Below are 21,796 nucleotides of genomic sequence, written 5' to 3'. Positions count from 1 at the left end.
GTCTGTAACAGTGTTAAGGTTGATCAATCAACTGATTACTGTGAGGACAACCAGACCCGACTGAAGATATCTGAACATAGGACCTCCCGGGGGGCCCGCACGGGGCTAGAGGCCACTGCTTCGCCAAGTCGCTATGCTGCCGCCACCAGAATTAGGGTTCGCGCCCAGGCTCACTGCTCGCCAGCGGCGCGACCCGGGGAGCGTCACGGGGCCGACGCACAATTGGAGCCCGAATAAGCTTCAGCGTCGTCCGGGTTAGGGGGCGTATTGGCGGTGGATTCCTTGTCTCATCGCGTAGACTCCTGGCGGGCTAGGGGCAGTGCGCGCTAACCGAGGGGGGCGGGTGCCACGGTGTGTCTCCTCCCGCACAACAATCTGGTGCGGCTGGCCTTCCCGGGTTGGGAGGCGCTGTGTTAAGAAGACAAGTGCGGCTGGTTGGAAGTGTGCTAGTCGGGAGGACGCCATGACTTTCGACTTCGTCATCTCCCGGAGCGCGTACTCGGGCAGTGTAGCATGGACAGGATCAGTAATTTTACTAGCCGATTGGATACCACGAAAAATTGGGTGAGAAAAAGGGCGATAAAAAAAAATAAAAAAATGAAGCTATCTGCAACAGCAGATGAATGAGAGAAAGGCACTGTCGTTTTTAACCGGCCACAGCATAATCAGCCTGTTCCGTGGTCAAATAGCATGTGACAGGATGTTGAGATGTTGAAGCTCTAAGAATCTGCTTCAACACCAAACTCGTACAAGCGCACAAAAGTACGCATGAGGAGCTTTGCTTTAGATATATCTTTTTTTCCCCCTATACAAAAGAATGGAGCTGAATTTCGAGCGGTAGTCTTGTGTGAGATGTTTTTAGCAGAGACAAAGGAGAGTGAGCGCACGGACCGAAAAAATCGCTCTGTGGAGGACCGTGAGCACGCACGACCCCTAGTGACCCTAGGACGTGACGCCAGACCACCCGGTGACGAGGCGTGAGCCCGCGGACCACTCTCAGTGAGCATTTGCAGTGGGATTTCAGAACTGTCAGCTCGAATGTTAGACGTACCTAAACCTGCTGGATTCGTCTGTAAGATGAGCGAGCAACATACTCTCCACCACTGAGTCATAGGTACAACTCCAATCACCACTGTACAGGTTAGTGTGTCCTGCCCAGAACAGAACAGCGCTCTGTTCGACCTCGACACACACACAACACACACACACACACACACACACACACACACACACACAGCACACACACACAACACAACACACACACACACACACACACACACACACACACAACACACAAACAACACACACACACACAGCACACAGACGGGTGCACTGGTGCCTATCAAAACATAAGAACACCTGCTTCTTTCCATGACACAGACTGATCCAGGATGAAGATATATCCTTATTGATGTCACTTGTTTAAATCACTTCTCACAGTTAGATGAAGGGGAGGAGACAGGTTAATAAGAAGGATTTTCTGGGAGCCTTGAGACATCGGAATAGAGTGATTATGATTGACCATCCGGAGGTGAGTGGGGGGAAAGACATAAAAGATATTCTCGTGTCTTTGAACAGGGTATGGTACGGCCGGTATGTAGTGGGGTTGGCAAGGCTAGTAGGTCCGGGTGCACCTTGTTCAAGAACGAAATCAATGCTGCTGCGGTTTTCTACGCCAACAGCTTATCCGTGTGTAATCAGAAGGGTCCACCAACCACAAGGACATGCAGCAAGCTTGCACTGGTGGGAAGCATTGACTGGAGTCAACATGGGCCAGCATCCTGTGGAACGCTTTCGACACCTTCGAAAGTTCTATACCTCTGACGAATATGTCTGTCTCTGAGACAAAAGGAGGGAGGAGGGGTGAGTTCAATATTAGCGAAGGTGTTCCGCCTACATGGTTGCGGCCTACAACGACACAGCATGCAACAACACACGAGACAGGTGTACCTTGAAGCGCGAACTCATACTATGTACAGCACACACAGAAGACGTTGTACCGTTGAAAGGAAGTACTCTACTCGTGGTACACACCAACACAGAGACAGTGGTACCGTTGAAGGAAGCGTACTCTTACTGACACACAGAGACTGCGGGTACCTTGAAGGCGTATTCTCTCTGTACACACACACAGAGGAGACAAGGTTGTACCATTGATAGGAGTACTTCTACTTCGGTACACACGACACAACACACAAGACAGCTGTCCTGTACCTATGAAGCGAGTACTCTACTTGTAACACACACACAGAGACCGTGATGTACCTGAAGGAGGTACTAGCTACTGTACACCACACAGAGACAGTGTGTACCTTGCTAAGGAGTACTCTACTTGTACACACACACAGCAGACAGTGGGTACCATTGACAGAGATACATCTTACTTCGTACACCACACACACAGCAGACCAGTGTTGTACCTTGCAAGGACTACCTCTACTTGTAACACACAGAGAACAGTTGATGTACCGAAGGCAGTACTCTACTAATTGTACCAGGAAAGGGAGCCTGAGCCGTTAGAATACGCTCTCAACTTCAGAGATATGTTTCAATCTGCCTTCAGCCTTACACCTGACGAGACAAGAGAACAGAGACAAGAGACACGACGAGAGAGAGAGAGACGAGAGAGACGAGGAACCAGGAGACAAGGAGAGAGAGAGAGACAGAAGGAGATGCAGAGAGAGAACAGACAAGATAGTGAGAGAAGAGCAAGACAGAGAGACGCAGAGAGATGAGGAGAGATGAGAGACCGAGCAGTACGTGACAAGAACAGAGGAGAGAAGAAGTGATCGAGAGAGAGACAGACGAGACAGCAGAGACAGAGACTGAGAGGCACAGGACAGGACGCAGAGACAGAAGAGACAGACGAGAGACAAGGAGAGAGAGAGACACGACAGAAAAGAGAGAGAGAGAGAGAGAGTGACAAGAGACAGAGAGAGAACAGAGAGAGGGAGACAGAGGGGAGACAGATGCAGACAGAAGCAGAAGAGAGAGAGACAGACAGAGGACAGAGAAGACGAGACAGACAAGACGAAGACGTGAGAGAAGAGAGAGACCAGAGGGAGTGCAGGAGAAGAGGAGCCGGAGAGACCCAATGGGAGAGGCGAGAGAAGAGAGAACAAGAGAGCAGAGACAGAGAGAGAGGGAGAGGAGAGGAGACAGAGATGGACACGCCGAGAGAGAACAGAACGACGACAAAGACAGAGACAGAGACGAGAGCGAGAGACAGAGAGACGAGTGAGCAGAGAACAGAGAAGACACGAGAGAGACAAGAACGAGAGGTCGAGATGAGAGAGAGAGCGATAGAGACAGACGAGAACCAGATGAGAGAGGAAAGACAGAGAGCCGAGGACAGGAGACGACAGGACGGACAGAGAGACAGATAACAGCGAGGACGGAGAAGAGAGAGACATGAGACCAGACGAGCAGGAAGACAGAGAGAGCGGACGGCGAGGAGACGAGAGAGACAGGAGAGAGTGTTGACGACGACGAGCGAGACGACAGAGGAGAGAGAGACAGAGAGACACGAGAGCCGAGAAACAGAGAGACAGAGAAGCAGAGACGAGTGAGAGCAGAGAAGACGAGAGCAGAGAGAACGAGAGAGGGAGAAGAGAGCCGACAAGGAAGGTTGTAGAGGTAATGATCACAGACTGGCAACACACATGAATCTTACTGACCTTACTGCCCTTTGACGGACACCTCTCTCTCATTTCCCTATCACTCCTCTCTCTCTCCTATTTTTCTCCCGCATCTTTACTCACATTCTTTCCCTCATTCGCCTCCCTTTATATTCTAATTCATCTCTCTCTCTTCCCTATGCTCGATCTTGCTCTTTTAGCCCCATCCTTCACTCTTTCCATCTATTCCCCTATCCTGCCGCTCTCCAATTTCCCTCATTACTGTCCTATCTCATCAGATCTGTTCAATAAAGTAAAATAAGGTAATTTAATAATATACATTAAAATGCCGGTAAGGGATCTAAATCTGTCAATCTGACTACAGCCAACTTCTACGCCAGAGCCCTACTAACTCCCATACAACCTCGACCCCTCAATCACGATTTCCCCAATCCAGGGCAGTTGCTTGTTTTGGCCTAACACTAACACAGGACATTCGCACCCCCCCCTCCACATGCATTAAACTAAAAACCATCTCATCCAAGCTTTGATGAATGAGCTTTTCACGGTGCTGTCCGTTGTAGAGTTTAAACCACGAAAATGAAATCAGGGTGTGTCGTAGGCGCGCTAGAGCCTAACACCAAAATGACATCAGGTTCGTCGTGGGTGAGTAGCAGCTAAACCAGAAATGTGCAGCCCTGGAGGTCCAGGCTGCGGAAACACTGTCCTAAACTTTTAACGTATTGCTGGATTCCCCGGGACCAGGAAACACCTGTTCCTAACATTTTTTAACGGTATTCTGGTTCCCAGGACCAGGAAACAACTGTACCCTCCATAACATATTATATTAAGTATACTGGATTTTCCAGGACAGGAAACATGTCCTAACATTTTCTTAACGATACTCTGCGATTCCCAAGACAGGAAACACTGTCCCTAACATTTTTTAATTATTGGTTTCCCCTAAGCAGACCCAAGGAAAACTGTACCCTAACATGGTTTTTAACTTATCTGGGTCCAGGACCAGGACAGGGACTGCCCCTACATTTTATCTAATCTTATCTGGCTTCCCCAGACTGGAACACCTGTTCCTAACACTTTTAACTTATCTGGATCAATGCGCAGTTTTACGCTCAAACTATCTTTTGGACAGGTGTGATGCGATTACTCTTTTCGAAAACTTCCCTAACCTCTGACCTCTACCCCCTGAGAGCCCTGCCCTGACTATCTGCTTGTGAGGGACTCTTCATGGCAAAGTGCTTGCACGCTCTCTTTCTGCTCTGACCAGCATGACAGCGCGGCACACTAACTCTATTTTCATCTAATAAGCCCAAACGAACCGTACCAGAGTCTTCAAAAGCGCGCATCAAAGTGCAATCCAGACTTCGGCTGGTGTGCTTTCGAGGAGGAGAGCCGACACAGCAGAACGGTACAGACGAGAGTGCTTGCTGTGTGTGTGTTGTGTGTGTTGGTGTGCTGTGTGCTGTGTGTGTGTGTGATGTATGTGTTGTATAGAGCTTGATCATCATCGCCTCCCATGACCATTCATCGGAACTTTCAGGACATGATGAAGGAGGCAATTGACGAATGTCATTCTAACACACACACGGGCGCGGGTGGGCAGGCAGCGGGCCGAAACAACCCTAAAGTAACACCCACACCCATCACTCAGCTCCTATAAAATGATAATTATGGTGCTTGTGTTCAGGTCCCATCAGAGTGTAATACAAGGTGTCTGTGGTTCAGTCCTCACAGTGTAATCAAGGCAGATCAGAAGAGTTCCAGGTTTTCCTATACAGGATATTGATGCAGAGCTGTAGAATGGACAGTGTATGAAGTGTGATAGTAGCAGTAAATAGCTGGTTGAACACAGTGAGGTGAAGATACTGTATCATACTACAGTGCTAGATTGTAGCATCACCAAGAATATGCCAGCTGCATTGATCGATTCAAGAACAAGAAGAAGGAGATCTGAGGATATATTTTTCCTGCAATAGCCTGCTAGGATTGGAATAGCCTGCTACAGGATGTGATTAGCCTTGCTAAGGATGTGAGTTAGCTGCCAATAGTGATTAGCCTGCTACAGGATTGTGATGGGTAGCCCTGAAGCTCTCCTACCTGTATGTCCTCTGGGTTGTGGTCGTTCTTCCGACAGTGTTCTCGTCCTTCACTCACCAGAGCCATGGGGTACAGCGAGGGGAGGGGGGCAGCAGACCACCCAGCTGGGCCTGGAGAGACAAGGCTGATTGTTAGGAGACGAGATAATGAGAAAGTCAGGAGAAAGAGAAGAGCGACAGACAGAAGAGATACAGTCAAGAGAGAGAGGGAGTCATTAAAGAGACGGAGGATTTGATAGGATCTCATTAGCCGATGCCAACCAACTAGTCTTATTTGGGTCCGACACATTACAAAAAATACATTAGACAAGACTTACCAATTTACATACATTTAAAAACATTAACATGGAGTGTGTGCGCGCACCTATCATGTCAGTATATACGCATGTCAGTATATACGCGCGCATACAGGGGAGAGGCATTGTGTGTGGTGAGGTGTTGCTTTATTTGCTTTTTGAAAGCAGGTTTGCTGTTCCCTTGCACTATATAAGATGGGAGTTCACATGCACTCATGGCTCTGTATGATACTGTACGTTTCTTGAATTTGTTCTGGACCTGGGAACTGTGCAAAGACCTCTGGTGGCATGTCTGGTGGAGTATGTCTGCATCAGCGCTGTATTTAAGTTGACGAGGCAAACAATTTGGGATTTCCCACACATGTTTCTTATAAAAACAAGAAGTGACGCTGTCAGTTTTTCCTCAACTTGTTCACCAGCAGTTCATTACCAGATTCATTACCAGATTCAGCTGAGGTGTAGAATGTAAGGAATGATTTGTACCAAATACAATGCTCTTAGTTTTTTAGATGTTCAGGACCAGTTTATTACTGGCCACCCATTCCAAAACAGACTCTTTGTTAAGGGTTTCAGTGAATTCATTAGCTGTGGTTGCTGACGCGTATATGTTTGAATCACCAGCATACATGGACACACATGCTTTGTTTAATGCCAGTGGCAGGTCATTGGTAAAAATAGAAAAGAGTAGAGGGCCTAGAGAGCTGCCCTGCGGTACACCACACTTTACATGTTTGACATTAGAGATGCTTCCATTAAAGAAACCCCGTTGAGTTGTATTAGATAGTTAGCTCTGAATTCAAGATATGGCAGAGGTTGAAAAGCCATAACACATACGTTAACAGGTTATGGTCAATAATATCAAATGGCTGCACTGKAATCTAACAGTACAGCTCCCCCAATCTTCTTATTACCAACTTCTTTCAACCAATAAAATCAGTCATTGTGAAACAGCACAGTTACAAATAGATGGCAAAAATAAATCAAGACTGGACGGTCTTCAGAGATAGATGGGAGGGGATGAGGGTAGCTGAAGGATGGGATAAAAACATTTTTTTAAATACATTGTTTCCGTGAAATATATGTAGTATGTATAAGTGTTGTTGTCGTCGATTAAATTACTCCAACTACGGGAGGGATGGTAGGGGAACATAAAAATATATTTAAAAGAGATCTATTTACACACAGCACCAGTCAAAAGTTGATACACTTAAACATTCCTGGGTTTCTTTATTTTTTACTATTTTCTACATTGTAGAATAATAGTGAAGACATCAAAACTATGACATAACACACATGGAATGATGTAGTAACCAAGAAAGTGTTAAATCTAAATAAAAGTCAATGTGGAATTTCTTTCCTTCTTAATGCGTTTCAGCCAATCAGTTGTGTTGTGACAAGGTATGGGTAGTATACAGAAGATAGCCCTATTTGGTAAAAGACCAAGTCCATATTATGGCAAGAACCGCTCAAATAAGCAAAGAGAAACAACAGTCCATCATTACTTGGGCTCCCGAGTGGCGCAGTGGTCTAAGGCACTGCATCTCAGTGCTAGAGGCGTCACTACAGACCCTGGTTCGATTCCAAGCTGTAACACAACCGGCCGTGATTGAGAGTCCCATAGGGCAGCGCACAATTGGCCCAGCGTCGTACGGGTTAGGGTGTGGCTAATTAGAGAGTTACCAGCCTCAGAAATTGCAGCCCAAATAAATGTTTCAGAGTTCAAGTAACAACACATCTCAACATCAACTGTTCAGAGGAGACTGCATGAATCAGGCCTTCATGGTCAAATTGCTGCAAAAAAACACTACTAAAGGACACGAATAAGAAGAAAAGACTTGCTTGGACCAAGAAAGAAACACATGCTGGTGGGAATCTGTACTTTTCGTCTGATGAGTCCAAATTTGAGATTTTTGTTTCCAACCGCCGTGTCTTTGTAAGACGCAGAGTAGGTGAACGGATGATCTCTGCATGCGTGGTTCTCACCGTGAAGCATGGAGGAGAAGGTGTTGTGATGGTGTTGGGGTGCTTGCTGGTGACACTGTCTGATTTATTTAGAATTCAAGGCACACTTCACCAGCATGGCTACCACAGCATTCTGCAGCGATACGCCATCCATCATTTGTTTTCAACAAGGTACATGAGCCAAACAACTCCGGATGTGTAAGGGCTATTTGACCAAGAAGGAGAGTGATGGAGTGGTTGCATCAGATGACTGCCTCCACAAATCACCCGACTCAACCCAATTGAGATGGTTGGGGATGAGTTGGACCGCAGAGTGAAGGAAAATCAGCGGCCCAGCATATGTGGGAAGTTTAAGACTTTTGGAAAAGCATTCCTTATGAAAGCCGATTGAGGAAATGCCAAGAGCGTGCAAAGCTGTCAAAGGCCAAGGGTGGCTACTTTGAAGAATCAAAAATAAATGTTGATTTGTTTAACACTTTTTTGGTTACTACATGATTCCATATGTGTTATTTCATAGTGTTGATGTCMTCACTATTATTCTACAATGTAGAAAATAGTAAAAACAATGAAAAACCCTTGAATGAGTAGGTGTCCAAAATTTTGACTGGTACTGTACATATGGGGGATGGGAAATGCAGACAATTACATTGATGGAAGCTATAATCTACCCAGTTAAAAAATATATATTTAGTAATTTGTGTCAGTGCATGTTGAGTGACCTTCTCTATAAGCATGCTGAAGGTCTATTTTGAATCGTTTACAGAGAAATAGCATTATATTTGGTCAAACAATTTTTACCAACAGTTTGCTAAGACCTGGCAGCAAGCTTATAGGTCTGCTGATAAACCTGTAAAGGCCGCTTTACCACTCTTGGGTAGTGGAATTACTTTGGCTTCCCTCCAAGGCCTGAGGAAACAGACTTTCCTATAGGCTCAGATTAAAATTATGACAGATAGGAGTGGCTATAGAGTCAGCTAACATTCTCAGTAACTTTCCATCGAAGTTGTCAATGGCAGGTTTGTCATTATTGATCGATACATTTTTCCACCTCTCCCACACTAACTTTACAAATACAGACTTAAATGTTTTCAAAATGTATATTAAACATTTTTTTTATAAAAATATCACATTTACATTTAAACTGAAATATTACATTTTACATAAGTATTCAGACCCTCTACTCAGTACTTTGTTMAAGCAACTTAGGCAGCGATTACAGCCGAGAGTCTTCTTGGATATGACGCCACAAGCTTGGCACACCTGTATTTGGGGAGTGTCTCCCATTCTTCTCTGCAGATCCTCTCAAGCTCTGTCAGGTTGGATGGGGAGCGTTGCTGCACAGCTATTTTCAGGTCTCTCCAGAGATGTTCGATTGGGTTCAAATCCGGGCTCTGGCTGGGCCACTCCTGCGTTGTCTTGGCTGTGTGGTTAGGGTCGTTGTCCTGTTGGAAAGGTGCACCTTCGCCCCAGTCTAAGGTCCTGAGCGATCTGGAGCAGGATTTCATCAAGGATCTCTGTACTTCTCTCATGGCCTGAGAGTCCTTTAGATGCCTTTTGGCAAACTCCAAGCGTACCGTCGTGTGACTTTTACTGAGGAGTGGCTTCCGTCTGGCCAATCTACCAAAAAGGCCTGATTGGTGGAGTGCTGCAGAGATGGTCGTCGTTCTGGAAGGTTCTCCCATCACCACAGAAGAACTCTGGAGTCCTGACAGAGTGACCATCGGGTTATTGGTCACCTCCCTGACCAAGGCCCTTCTCCCCCAATTGCTCAGTTTGACCAGGCGGCCAGCTCTAGGAAGAGTCTTGGTGGTTCCAAACTTCTTCCATTTAAGAATGATGGAGGCCACTGTGTTCTTGGGGACCTTCAATGATGTAGAATTTTTTTGATGCCCTTCCCCAGATCTTTGCATCAACACAATCCTCTGAGCTCTACGGACAATTCCTTCAACCTCATGGCTTGGTTTTGCTTTGACATGCACCGTCAACTGTGGGACCTTATATATAGACCTTATCCTTTCCAAATCATGTCCAATCAAATTAATTTACCACAGATGGACTCCAATCAAGTTGTAGAAACATCAAGGATGACCAATGGAAACAGGACGCACCAGGGCTCAATGTCCAGTCTCATAGCAAAAGGTCAGAATACTAATGTAAATAAGGTATTTGTTTTAAAATGTTTTATAAATATGCAACATTCTAAAAAACGGTTTTTACTTTGTCATTATGGGGTATTGCGTGTAGATTTTTGTATTTAATCCATTTTAGAATAAGYCTGTAACGTAACAAAATGTGGAAAAAGGGAAGGGGTCTGAATACTTTCTGAATGCACTGTATAAACCCTATCGTATGTTAGAAATAAGGTCATGAAATCAATAACTTACTAAGTCTACATATATTAATTTGGGCTATTTTRAGCCCTTTCCTGGGTAGCTTATCAGAGATGGACAATATGGAAAAGAGCAAAGAAAGCAAGAGGAGAAAAAGACAAACAGTTGGTGTGTGTTTGTGCTGCGGGGTTGAAGCCATGAACCCATAGGCTTGACTCTCTCATCCCTTCCAGGCTTCTGGGAGGGAGGGTGGACAATGTTCCTGTCATAGAGGATGTAAGCAATGTCTCCACGCGCTCTGGCAGCTTTCATGGCTGGGATAAGTTTGTTTTTCTTCTGGCGCACAGCTTAAGGATAGTCCTCTGAGAAAGATGTACATTCCGCTTAAGTTTTTGTCTCTTTCCAGAACAGCTACCTTGTCCTTGAACCTCAGGAACTTGACCACTATCTGACTGGGCCTGTCACCAGGGCCTGTCACCTGGGCCTGTCACCTGGGCCTGTCACCTGGGCCTGTCACCTGGGCCTGTCACCTGGGCCGGCGGTGGGTTTTCCAGTCCTGTGTGTGCGCTCCACCTCAATCTTCCTGTGGTCCATCTTCAGTTTCTCCAAGATAATTTTCCTCACTTTGTGTTCAGACTCTGTCCACGACTCATTTGGAGATTCTGCAATTCCGTCCACAACCATGTTGTTCCGCCTTGATTGTCCCTGGAGATAATCTGATTTCCTGGTCATTGTCATCATGGATTCACACACACAGAACTGATGTCTTCTCTCAATGACTTACAGATTGCTGTCATCTTACTGTTCTCCTGTTTAAACTCATTGAGCTGACCCTGGGAGAACTGCAAACTGTTCTTCAGGTCCTGGACCTCTCTGGTCAGGTCGTCCATTATTTTATGAGTTGAATCCACCAGCATCTGGACAAAACACTCTAGAAGCTATTTTCTTGTTGCAACAACTGCTTGTAGAACTATATTTAGTTTGAGAGAGAGTCGGGAGAGAGACGGAGGGAAGGAGAGGAGAGTCGGGGGAGAGAGACGGAGGAGAGAGGGAGTCGGGAGGAGACAGGGAGGACGCGAGGGAGGAGAGAGAGTCGGGAGAGAGGACGGAGAAAAAGCAAGACGGTGAGGAGTAGAGACAGGGGACATAATGTAGAGTGGGAGGGATAGACCGAGACAGATGGATATAGGCTGTGTTAAAGAGGGGACATAATGTAGAGTGGAGGGATAGACCGAGACAGATGGATATAGGCTGTGTTAAAGAGGGGACATAATGTGAGTGGGAGGGATAGACCGAGACAGATGGAATAGGCTGTGTTAAAGAGGGACATAATGTAGAGTGGGAGGGATAGACCGAGACAGATGGATAAGGCTGTGTTAAAGAGGGACAAGTGGATTGGACAGGAGGCGCCAGTGCTAGGCAAACTTTTATAGTGTTTCTGTAAAATTATTGTGTTATGTAAAAAAAAAAAAAAATGTTTTACTATTTATATAGGAAATGACAGAAGAGTAAGGAAGAGGGAGAAAGGTGACATTAAAAAGAGGACAGATGTTTGACAGGTAGATTAAAGTCCAGAGTACAAGTGAAGGAGAAGTTAGGGAAGGTTGGCAGGAACTGACCTCCAGAGCCAGGCCTGTAGTGGAACCTGTTGGGTCTTTCAGCCCCTCATCTCTGACGTAGACTCTCCAGCTCTCGCTGAACCTCACACACCTGCAAACCACACATCACGCGGGCACACAAGACCATCAGATAAAAAGGAAAGACGATCCTTATAAACAGACCATGTAAAAGCCGACTGCTTCAGGAATACAAGTTGCTTGTGAATTTAAAGCTTTCCTTTTCTACACAGGTTGATATTGATGTAGAGGGAAAGTGTCACTCAACCAGTCAATCAGCTGGGTAGCTAGCAGTCATCAGCGGCGTAGCTAGCCAACCAGTCAATCAGCTGGCGCTCAGCTTAGCCAACCAGTCAATCAGCTGGCGCTAGCTAGCCAACAGCATCAATCAGCTGGCGCTAGCAGCCAACCAGTTCAGCTGGCGCTAGCTAGCCAGCCAACCAATCTAGCTAGCGCTAGCTAGCCAACCAATCAATCAGCTAGCCAATCAGGTGCAAGAGTAGATCCCTCCTGTAAGATGACCTTGTTCTGAGCAGAGAGTAGCTCCTGATGCATCCGGTCCAGCTCTCTTTCAGAGCAGTCTTCTCCTGTTCTACAGTCTTCCCCAAGCTGGACTGGCCCTGCTGTTTCTGCTGCTTCACGGTTAAGATGGCTGCCTCCAGCTGTGAGGAGATGATACAGGTTTTGAAAGAGTATTCATACGCAGCGTGTACCGCTGTCGCCCTCTAAACCTCAAACGTAAAAGATCTTGAGACATTAAGTCAGATTTGATTATGTTGATATTTTGTCGAAGGGATGAATGAGTCTGTCACATCCATCCCTTCCTCTGTAATCTCACCTTTTCCCTGGTGTGGTGGAGCTCCATGGTCAGCCTCTCGTTCTCCTGCCTCAGCAGCTGCTGTTCCTGTTCCACCAGCCTGGCCAGCTCGTCCTGGTACAGCTTCTTGTGCTGGCTAAGGTATCCGCTGGAGTGCAGGGCCATCTCCAGAACCTGGTTCTGATTCAGGAAAACCCATCAGACGTCACAATAACAAAATCAGCTGAGAGACTGAGCATTCTCTGACACATAGAAATATACTATAAGGGACAAAGCTGCTCAGACCACAGCAATTTGACTGGATGCCTGTTTTAGTATTTCTATACCAACCGAACCACCATTCGTTATAGTGATTAGAGAAATAGAATGACTAGAACTGACCAACCTGAAGCCAGCCAATCAACTAACCAACCAACCTGAAGCCAGCCAATCAACTATCCAACTAACCAACCTGAAGCCAGCCAATCAACTATCCAACCAACCAACCTGAAGCCAGCCAACTAACCAACCAACCTGAAGCCAGCCAATCAACTATCCAACCAACCTGAAGCCAGCCAGCCAATGAACTAACCAACCTGAAGCCAGCCAATCAACTAACCAACCAACCAACCTGAAGCAAGCCAGCCAATGAACTAACCAACCAACCAACCTGAAACCAGCCAGCTAACCAGCCAGCTAACCAACCAACCAACCAGCCAGCCAATCAACGTGTCATCATAGTAAACCTCACCTTATCGTTGCCGTTCTGCAGCTGTTTGTGCAGTGACATCACTTCCTGTTTGAGGGCGTCCTTCTCCTGCTGTGACACGCGGAGGTCTGACTTGAGACGGGCGCTCTGGAGGTTAACAGACGGAAGACTTTCCTCCAACACCTGGTTCTGAGAGAGACCACCTTGGTCATGAATAGGGTTGCAAAATTCCCCTAACTTTCCTTAAAGTCCCCGGTTTCCCAGAAATCCTGGTTGGAGGACTCCGGATTTCCTGATTATTCCTTTGTGATTCAGGAATCCTCCAACAAGGATTTCTTGGAAACTTGAGGAATTTTACATGAATACTGACTGACACTACAAAGCATATATTGACTAAACACACAAATCAACAGGAGTCATAGAATTAGTGAATTATTGCATAATTAATTAGAAATACTTAATTGTCCCTGCAATGTTGAAATGTGTCTTTGGCTTGACACACACAGAACATAGTGTACATTATAATTGATGATGATATAGAATGAAAGTAGTAACTATTTTAATTGTAGATCATTACTGTGTCATAAGTGGTTGACAAGGGTACGTCCCAAAAGGCACCCTCTAATTCCCTATAACAGTGCACTACTATTGACCAGGCAGTGTAAAGCGTTGCCGACTGAACAGAGCATCCTTACCCTCTCRTGAGACTTGGCTAGCTGGTTGCGTAATCCCTGGGTGTGTTTTTCCAAAGCTTTGCGTTCCTGCAGGAGGAGAGAGAGCTGGCACTCTACAGCCCCCATCTTAGCCACCTACAGGTGGACACAGCGAAGAGGAGTGTGGTTTTATATACCGTATAACCAATATAACCAATGTGCCCTAAACCCCTACATCCATGTGTAACATACTCTATATAATATACAGTAACTGCTAGTAGGCATCTGCAGGTCTCTCTTGCAAAATACTAAACTAACCTGGATAAATAAAAGTTTAATACAAAAAAAAGTTACAAAAAAAGTGAGTTAAAGGATGATTCTATTTMATTTTTATTACATAATGTTTATCATCTGCTCACGTCTCACCTTATCTCCGAGGGTGTTGAGTTGTAGCACCAGCTGGGCCTTGCCCTCCTCTAGAAGTACAGTCCCTTCCACAGCGTTGYTCAGCRCCGCCTCCAGGGCAGACACACACACTGCCATCTGATACAGGACAACAAGTCGTTAGGACCCCAATGGCTTTTTCTCTATTTTTCCAGTCCTCTATCCTCAACTCCTACTTAAAACGCATCGGAGAAGAAAGCCAGAGAGAGCAGGGACATGTAGTAATCTTGTCCAACGCATTTTTTGAGGAAGAGGAACGAGGAGGAATCGAACAAAGATGAATTGAGAAACAGGTCGTGACTACAATCAAAAGCCTTAAAGGGATAGTTTGGYGATTTTGTCAATMAAGTCCTTTATCAACTTCCCCAGAGTGAGATGGACTCGTACCATTTTTTACTCTAGATAAGCATTTGCTTGTTAACCTACTTCTAACTTCTTTCATACTGGACTCAGAGGACATAACATTATCACACCCCAGAGCCCGGCCCACGCCCCAGACCCCGGCTCCACGCCCCAGACCCGGCTCCACGAGAGGGCTTAGTTCCCACCCCTCAGTTGGAACTTGAGCCCCTCAAGTTTATTTATGTCCAATAGAAAATACGAGTGACACAGATTGTGCACCAACCCATCTCCGCTGTGTCAGCACCATGGACATGTAAGGGGTGGGGGGGGCTATGGAAGCCACTGCGGCGGTTAGGTATGACTCCTTTGGGCTTCCATAAAAAGCAATAAATAAAAAAAATGCTTCTCATCTGTGGTAGGCTAAGTGATACGCTTCCACCTGTAATATTTTAATTTATAAGGCGGGGTCAAGTTAACCGTTGAAGCTGCTTCACTCAACTCTGCCTCACGCCCCCTCCACTACAGAGTTTAGTTAGCTTCTTAGCTGCTGAAAAAGCGTTAAGTGTTATTAGCCATAGCCTATTTAGTTCGAACAAGCATTATTATGGTGTACGGCTGCATTCACATAGGTGATTCACCTATTACAAACATCCCATCTTGAAGCTTATATTCATTACCAAAATGGCCTTGCTTTGTGTCTAGGGCGCCGTCCATTGTGCTGATACAGATTGACACCAAACTATCATTTAAAAAGCACTCAATCAATGGTCTCGGCATTTGAACTTTGTTTTTGTGGTATAGTGTGATATAAGCAGAATTCAATATAATACCAATCCAAGAACCCTCCAAAAATTGTGCCCCCCCCCGATTTCAACTGCAACCTTAGTCCCTTTATCCTGGAACTGGGTTTGCCACGACTTAACCCGCCTCTGAGAAGTAGATAAGGGCTTCACTGCAAAATCCTGAACCATCCCTTTAAAAACAACATGTCATGATTTACCTTCATCCTCTCATCCCCAGGTCAGTACGTTGCTGGTCTCTGACAGCCTCCTGTCTCTCACTCTGTCTGAGCAGTTCCCCCAGCTGTTGGCTCCACCCCTCCACTCCTGCTGCATTCTGGCGTTCTCCGACAGCAGCCCGTTCTCGTCCTCCAGCTGCTGACTGCGGAGACGCAGCACTGAGATCTACGGGGGGGGATTCAGATTTAGGGTCGTCCTAAATGGAACCCTATATAGTGCACTACTTTGTAACCAGAGCCTGCACCTATTCCCCTATATAGTGCACTACTTTGTTAACCAGGGCCTGCACCCATCCCTATATAGTGCACTACTTTGTAACCAGGGCCTGCACCCTATCCCCTATATAGTGCACTACTTTGTAACCAGGGCCTGCACCCTATTCCCCTATATAGTGGACTACTTTGAACCAGGGCCTGCACCCTATTCCCCTATATAGTGCACTACTTTGTAACCAGGCCTGCACCCTATATAGTGCACTACTTTGTAACCAGGGCCTGCACCCCTATTCCCCTATATAGTGCACTACTTTGTAACCAGGGCTGCACCCTTTCCCCTATATAGTGCACTACTTGTAACCAGGGCTGCACCCTATCCCCTATATAGTGGACTACTTTGTAACCAGGCCTGCACCCTATCCCCTATATAGTGCACTACTTTGTAACCAGGGCCTGCACCCTATTATAGTGCACACTTTGTAACCAGGGCCTGCACCCTATTCCCCTATATAGTGCACTACTTTGTAACCAGGGCCTGCACCCTATTCCCTATATAGTGCACTACTTTGTAACCAGGGCCTGCACCCTATTCCCCTATATAGTGCACTACTTTGTAACCAGGGCCTGCACCCTATTCCCCTATATAGTGCACTACTTTGTAACCAGGCCTGCACCCCATTCCCTATATAGTGCACTACTTTTTACCACTTCCTATAACAATTCCCTACTTGTAACCAGGGCCTGCACCCCATTCCCTGGTCAAAAGTAGTTCACTATATAGAGAAAAATGGCACCTTTTCTGACACCATGTATTGGCACAAAGAAACAACAGTCTTAAGTGCCCCTAGAACAAGTAAAAGGGTCAAATTAATATCGCTAATGAAGTCAGTTGGTTTTACTGCCGTCCTACCTGTCTCTTGAAACTCTTGCCTTCTTTGCGCAGAATGCTTCTCCTTCCTGAAATGCTCCAGTTTCAACTAAGATAAGGGGGCAAAGAACGTGCAAGTTCAGCGACCCAATGAAATGAAAAATATTAGTTGGACCATACTACGGGCTTCGATACTCTACATCAGTGTTTCTTAGTCCTGGTCCTGGGACTTAGTGGTACACATTTGAGTTTTTGCCCAGGCACTAACACACCTGCTCATTCCACTAATCAATCGACAACTACTGTGATTATATTATTTGACCATGCTGGTCATTTATGAACATTTGAACATCTTGGCCATGTTCTGTTATAATTCCACCCGACACAGCCAGAAGAGGACTGGCCACCCCTCATAGCCTGGTTCCTCTCTAGGTTTCTTCCTATGTTTTGGCCTTTCTAGGGAGTTTTTCCTAGCCACCGTGCTTCTACACCTGCATTGCTTGCTGTTTGGGTTTAGGCTGAGGTTTCTGTACAGCACTGAGATATCAGCTGATGTACAAGGCTATAAATACATTTGATTTGATCAAACGCTTGATAAGCTGATTAGTTAAATCAGGTTTTAAGTGCTACAGTGATGTAGTGGTTAAAAGAAATATGGTGGAAAACTCTGATCGCCAGTTACAGTGGAAAAAGCTATGCTCCCTATACTTTCAATGCATTTTTTGCAAAGGTGAGTAACCTGCATTTACTTGTGTTTAACCTCACATCACCAGGAAGAGTGCAAGGGTAAAAAAAAATAAATATATGTTTTTTTAAATGGTCCCAGGAGCAGAAGACACTGCTGTACATGAACATGAGGTTCTTACAGCATCTCTTCCTGGCCGTCTCTCAGGTCCTCTTCTTCAGCGTTGAGATCTTCTGTCTGAGTAAAAGGTTCTCCTCCTCTAGACGACCCGCCTCACGCCTACAGCCACAAGAGGAAAAACAGGAATCAGGAACAGAAGATCTGTACTATGAAACAAGAAAAATACAGCCACCAGAGGAAAACGGAAGTCAGGAACAGAAGATCTGTACTATAAAAGATAAATACAGCCACCAGAGGAAAAACAGGAAGTCAGGAACAGAAGATCTGTACTATGAAACAAAGATAAATACAGCCCCAGAGGAAAAACAGGAATCAGGAAACAGAAGATCTGTACTATGAAACAAAGATAAATACAGCCACCAGAGGAAAAACAGGAAGTCAGGAACAGAAGATCTGTACTATGAAAAAAATAAAATACAGCCACCAGAGGAAAAACAGGAATCAGGAACAGAAGATCTGTACTATGAAACAAAGATAAATAATGATAGTAAAAAGCTGTGGAGCTTAAAGGAAATGTTTTGGCAAAAAGGCAAACTCAGCACCATTTCATTACAAAATCCACTGATATTGCCAACTACTTCAATGATTTTATATATAAGCCTGGCGAAGCGTTTCATGATATTATATATATAGCCTGCGAAGCGGTTTCATGATTTTTATATATATATATAGCCTGGCGAAGCGGTTTCATGATTTTTATATATATGCCTGGCGAAGCGGTTTCATTTATTTTATATATATAGCCTGGCGAAGCGTTTCATGATTTATTATTCTCTCTGAAATATATAGCCTGGCGAAGCGGTTTCATGATTTTAATATATAGTCCCTGCAAGCGTTTCTCATTTATTCTGATATGACCCTGGCCGAAAGCGTTTCATATAGCCATTGACTAGAATGGAAGCATGAATGACCTTTTACGCCATTTGTCTCTCAACAACTAGTCCTCACTGTTCGAGACCAAGCGAGTACCAAATGTATTCAGACACAGAGACAAGACCGAGACGACATCAAAAAATGTGTCTCCAAACAGTCTTCAACTATCAACACTGACATTAAGTAAACGTGATAAGGTTTTAAATGGACAAATAGTCAATGCTGCGGACATAAACCCTAAACAATGTAACAAAGGAATTGTTTATATCTGATTTAATTACAGTTAGACAGTCTACCTTCTACAGCGATGTCCTCCCGCAGTCATCCGTAAGACCATGAGCTGTTTCTCTCTCCTCATGTGGTTTGCACTCAAGCTCCTGCATGCCTGTCTGTGGGCCTCCTTTAGGCTCTGCCTCTCCTCCTGCATGGCCTGTCTGTGGCCTCCTTTAGGCTTCTGCCTCTCCTCCTGCAGCCGCTCCTGAAACAACCCCTCATAGTCCCCTCCAGCTGGAGTCTCTCCCTTCCCAGTCCTCCCTCCAGCCTCCTCTCAGTCTCCTCCTGCTGCTTCAGGCGCTCCTGCTATACCTTTGAGGAGAGACCGCCTTCATGACACTTCTGAAGCTCGAGCTCGTTCCAGCGCCCACTCTCAGTGAGCCTGGCCTTCCCGGTTCTGCTGCTTCCTTGACTAGTTCGTAACATCGCTCCTCTAACATGGTCTGCAGCGACCCTCGCTTGTTCAACTGAGCCCCTTCTCCTCTCCCACTCCTCCATGAGTCTCATCTCCAGCTTCTCTATCCTAGCCTTACTGTCTCCTCGTGCTTCCTGTATCTCCAGACTTCTCCCTTCTCCCACTCCTCCAATGAGTTCTCACCTCCTCTATTCCAGCCTTCACTGTCTCCTCGTGGCTTTGCTGTAACTCCAGCTTCTCCCTCTCCCACTCCTCCATGAGTCTTCATCCAGCTCCTCTATCCTAGCCTTCACGTGTCTCCTCGTGGCTTTGCTGTAACTCCAGCTCTCCCTCTCCCACTCCTCCATGAGTCTCACCTCCTCTCATCCTAGCTTTCACCTGTCTCCTCTGGCTGCTGTTAACTCCAGACTTCTCCCTCTCCCACCCTCCATGAGTCTCACCTCCTCTATCCTAGCCTCACTGTCTCCTCGTGGCTTGCTGTAACTCCAGCTCTCCTCTCTCTCCACTCCTCCATGAGTTCTCATCCTCAGCTCCTCTTTCCTAGCCTTCACCTGTCTCCTCGTGGCTCTTGCTGTAACTCCAGCTTCTCCCCTCTCCCCACTCCTCCATGATCTCATCTCCAGCTCCTCTATCCTAGCCTTCACTGCTCCTCGTGGCTCTTGCTGTAACTCCAGTTCTCCCCCCCCACTCCTCCATGAGTCTCATCTCCAGCTCCTCTATCCTAGCCTTCACTGTCTCCCGTGGCTTTGCTAACTCCCAGCTTTTCCCTCCCCCACTCCTCCATGATCTCATCTCCAGCTCCTCTATCCGCCTCACTGTCTCCTCTGCTTTGCTGAAACACTCCAGCTTCCTCCCTCTCCCACTCCTCCATGAGTCTCATCTCCAGCTCCTCTATCCTAGCCTTCACTGTCTCCTCGTGGCTTTGCTGTAACTCCAGCTTTTCCCTCTCCCACTCCTCCATGAGCCTCATCTCCAGCTCCTCTCGCTCCGCCTGCAAACTGACACTCACCTCCTCTATCCTAGCCTTCACTGTCTCCTCGTGCCTCTGCTGTAACTCCAGCTTTTCCCTCTCCCACTCCTTTAACAGCCTCATCTCCACCTCCGCCCTCTCCTCCTGTAGCTTCCCCCGCTCTTCTTCCATCCTGGTCAAAAGGATCTCTTTGTGCTCCTCGTCCAGCTTGTTGAGTTCCGCGACATGTAGTTTCCTCAGTTCCTGCATCTCTGTGTCCAGGCCGAGCTCAGCCTTCGCCTGTTGGGCCTCCAGCTCCTTCAGCTGCTCCTCCAGGTCGGCAGCCTGGGTGTGGGCCTCTAGGAGCTGCTGCTTCAGGCTGCTCACCTAATATAATCAAATAATGGAATAGACGCCATTTACCAGACTTATCACTGAGCGCATACATTTTCGTATGGGTGGCCCCAGCAAGAATCGAACCCATGATTCCCTGCAAGTGCCATGCTTTAACCAACTGGGTCACAAAGTCCTCTACTCACTTCGTCCTCTTGCTGGTGCTCCAGCTCTTCCCTCTCCCCAGCCTGCCTCTTCTCCAAGCCAGCCCGCTCCTCCTCTGCCTGCTCTAGCTGGGCCTGGAGCTCCAGGGCTCTGTTCTGGCTGCTGGACATCTCCACGTGTAGAGCCTGGATCTCCTCCATGTACTGCAGAGACAAGGCTGCCTTCTGGGTCTCCAGGTCCGTCTTCTGCTCCTCCACCTTCTGGTCAAATTCACTCACCTGTAATGACATGGGGGAAATCATATCCAGCTATATCAGAACAAAACAATGCAGTGTGGTCTGTGGCGCCCAGGTTTGTGGTTAGAGCCGCTAACCCTGGCGTACATACACACACATCTAGCTACACCCAATCTGTCTCCGATAAAGGAGTGGGGACTGCCCCATCTAGCTACACCCAATCTGTCTCCGATAAAGGAGTGGGGACTGCCCCATCCATGTCTCCGATAAAGGGTGGGGCTGCCCCATCCAGCTACACCCAATCTGTCTCCGATAAGGAGTGGGGCTGCCCACATCTAGCTACACCCAATCTGTCTCCGATAAAGAGTGGGGCTGCCCCATCTAGCTACACCCAATCTGTCTCCGATAAAGGAGTGGGGGCTGCCCCATCCAGCTACACCCAATCTGTCTCCGATAAAGGAGTGGGGGCTGCCCCCATCTAGCTACACCCAATCTGTCTCCGATAAAGGAGTGGGGGCTGCCCCATCCAGCTAACCATCTGTCTCCGATAAAGGAGTAGGGACTGCCCATCTACTACACCCGATCTGTCTCCGATAAAGGAGTGGGGACTGCCCATCAGCTACACCAATCTGTCTCCGATAAAGGAGTGGGGGCGCCCCATCAAGCTACACCCATTCTGTCTCCGATAAAGGAGTGGGGGCAG

The 21,796-nt window shown here is 46.7% G+C and overlaps 1 protein-coding gene across 1 annotated transcript in view; it reads right to left on the bottom strand.

Moving 5' to 3' along the window:
• The window catches only part of LOC112069972 (ninein-like), an 80,252-nt gene that overhangs the window by 18,508 nt on the left and 39,948 nt on the right, over nucleotides 1–21,796 (bottom strand). Inside the window, 15 exon segments of the mRNA XM_070438787.1 lie at nucleotides 5,736–5,845; nucleotides 10,853–11,027; nucleotides 11,942–12,032; nucleotides 12,461–12,600; nucleotides 12,777–12,935; nucleotides 13,486–13,632; nucleotides 14,139–14,252; nucleotides 14,523–14,639; nucleotides 15,911–16,066; nucleotides 17,879–17,948; nucleotides 19,019–19,266; nucleotides 19,308–19,508; nucleotides 19,594–19,672; nucleotides 20,187–20,746; nucleotides 20,899–21,135. Of these exon segments, the coding sequence (XP_070294888.1) occupies nucleotides 5,736–5,845; nucleotides 10,853–11,027; nucleotides 11,942–12,032; nucleotides 12,461–12,600; nucleotides 12,777–12,935; nucleotides 13,486–13,632; nucleotides 14,139–14,252; nucleotides 14,523–14,639; nucleotides 15,911–16,066; nucleotides 17,879–17,948; nucleotides 19,019–19,266; nucleotides 19,308–19,508; nucleotides 19,594–19,672; nucleotides 20,187–20,746; nucleotides 20,899–21,135 (2,604 nt within the window).

This window comes from Salvelinus sp. IW2-2015, unplaced genomic scaffold, assembly GCF_002910315.2.
Source record: "Salvelinus sp. IW2-2015 unplaced genomic scaffold, ASM291031v2 Un_scaffold1174, whole genome shotgun sequence".
NCBI lineage: Eukaryota > Metazoa > Chordata > Actinopteri > Salmoniformes > Salmonidae > Salvelinus > Salvelinus sp. IW2-2015.
The sequence above is the reverse complement of the archived record's forward strand: the minus strand, read 5'-3'. Positions and strand labels throughout refer to the sequence as shown.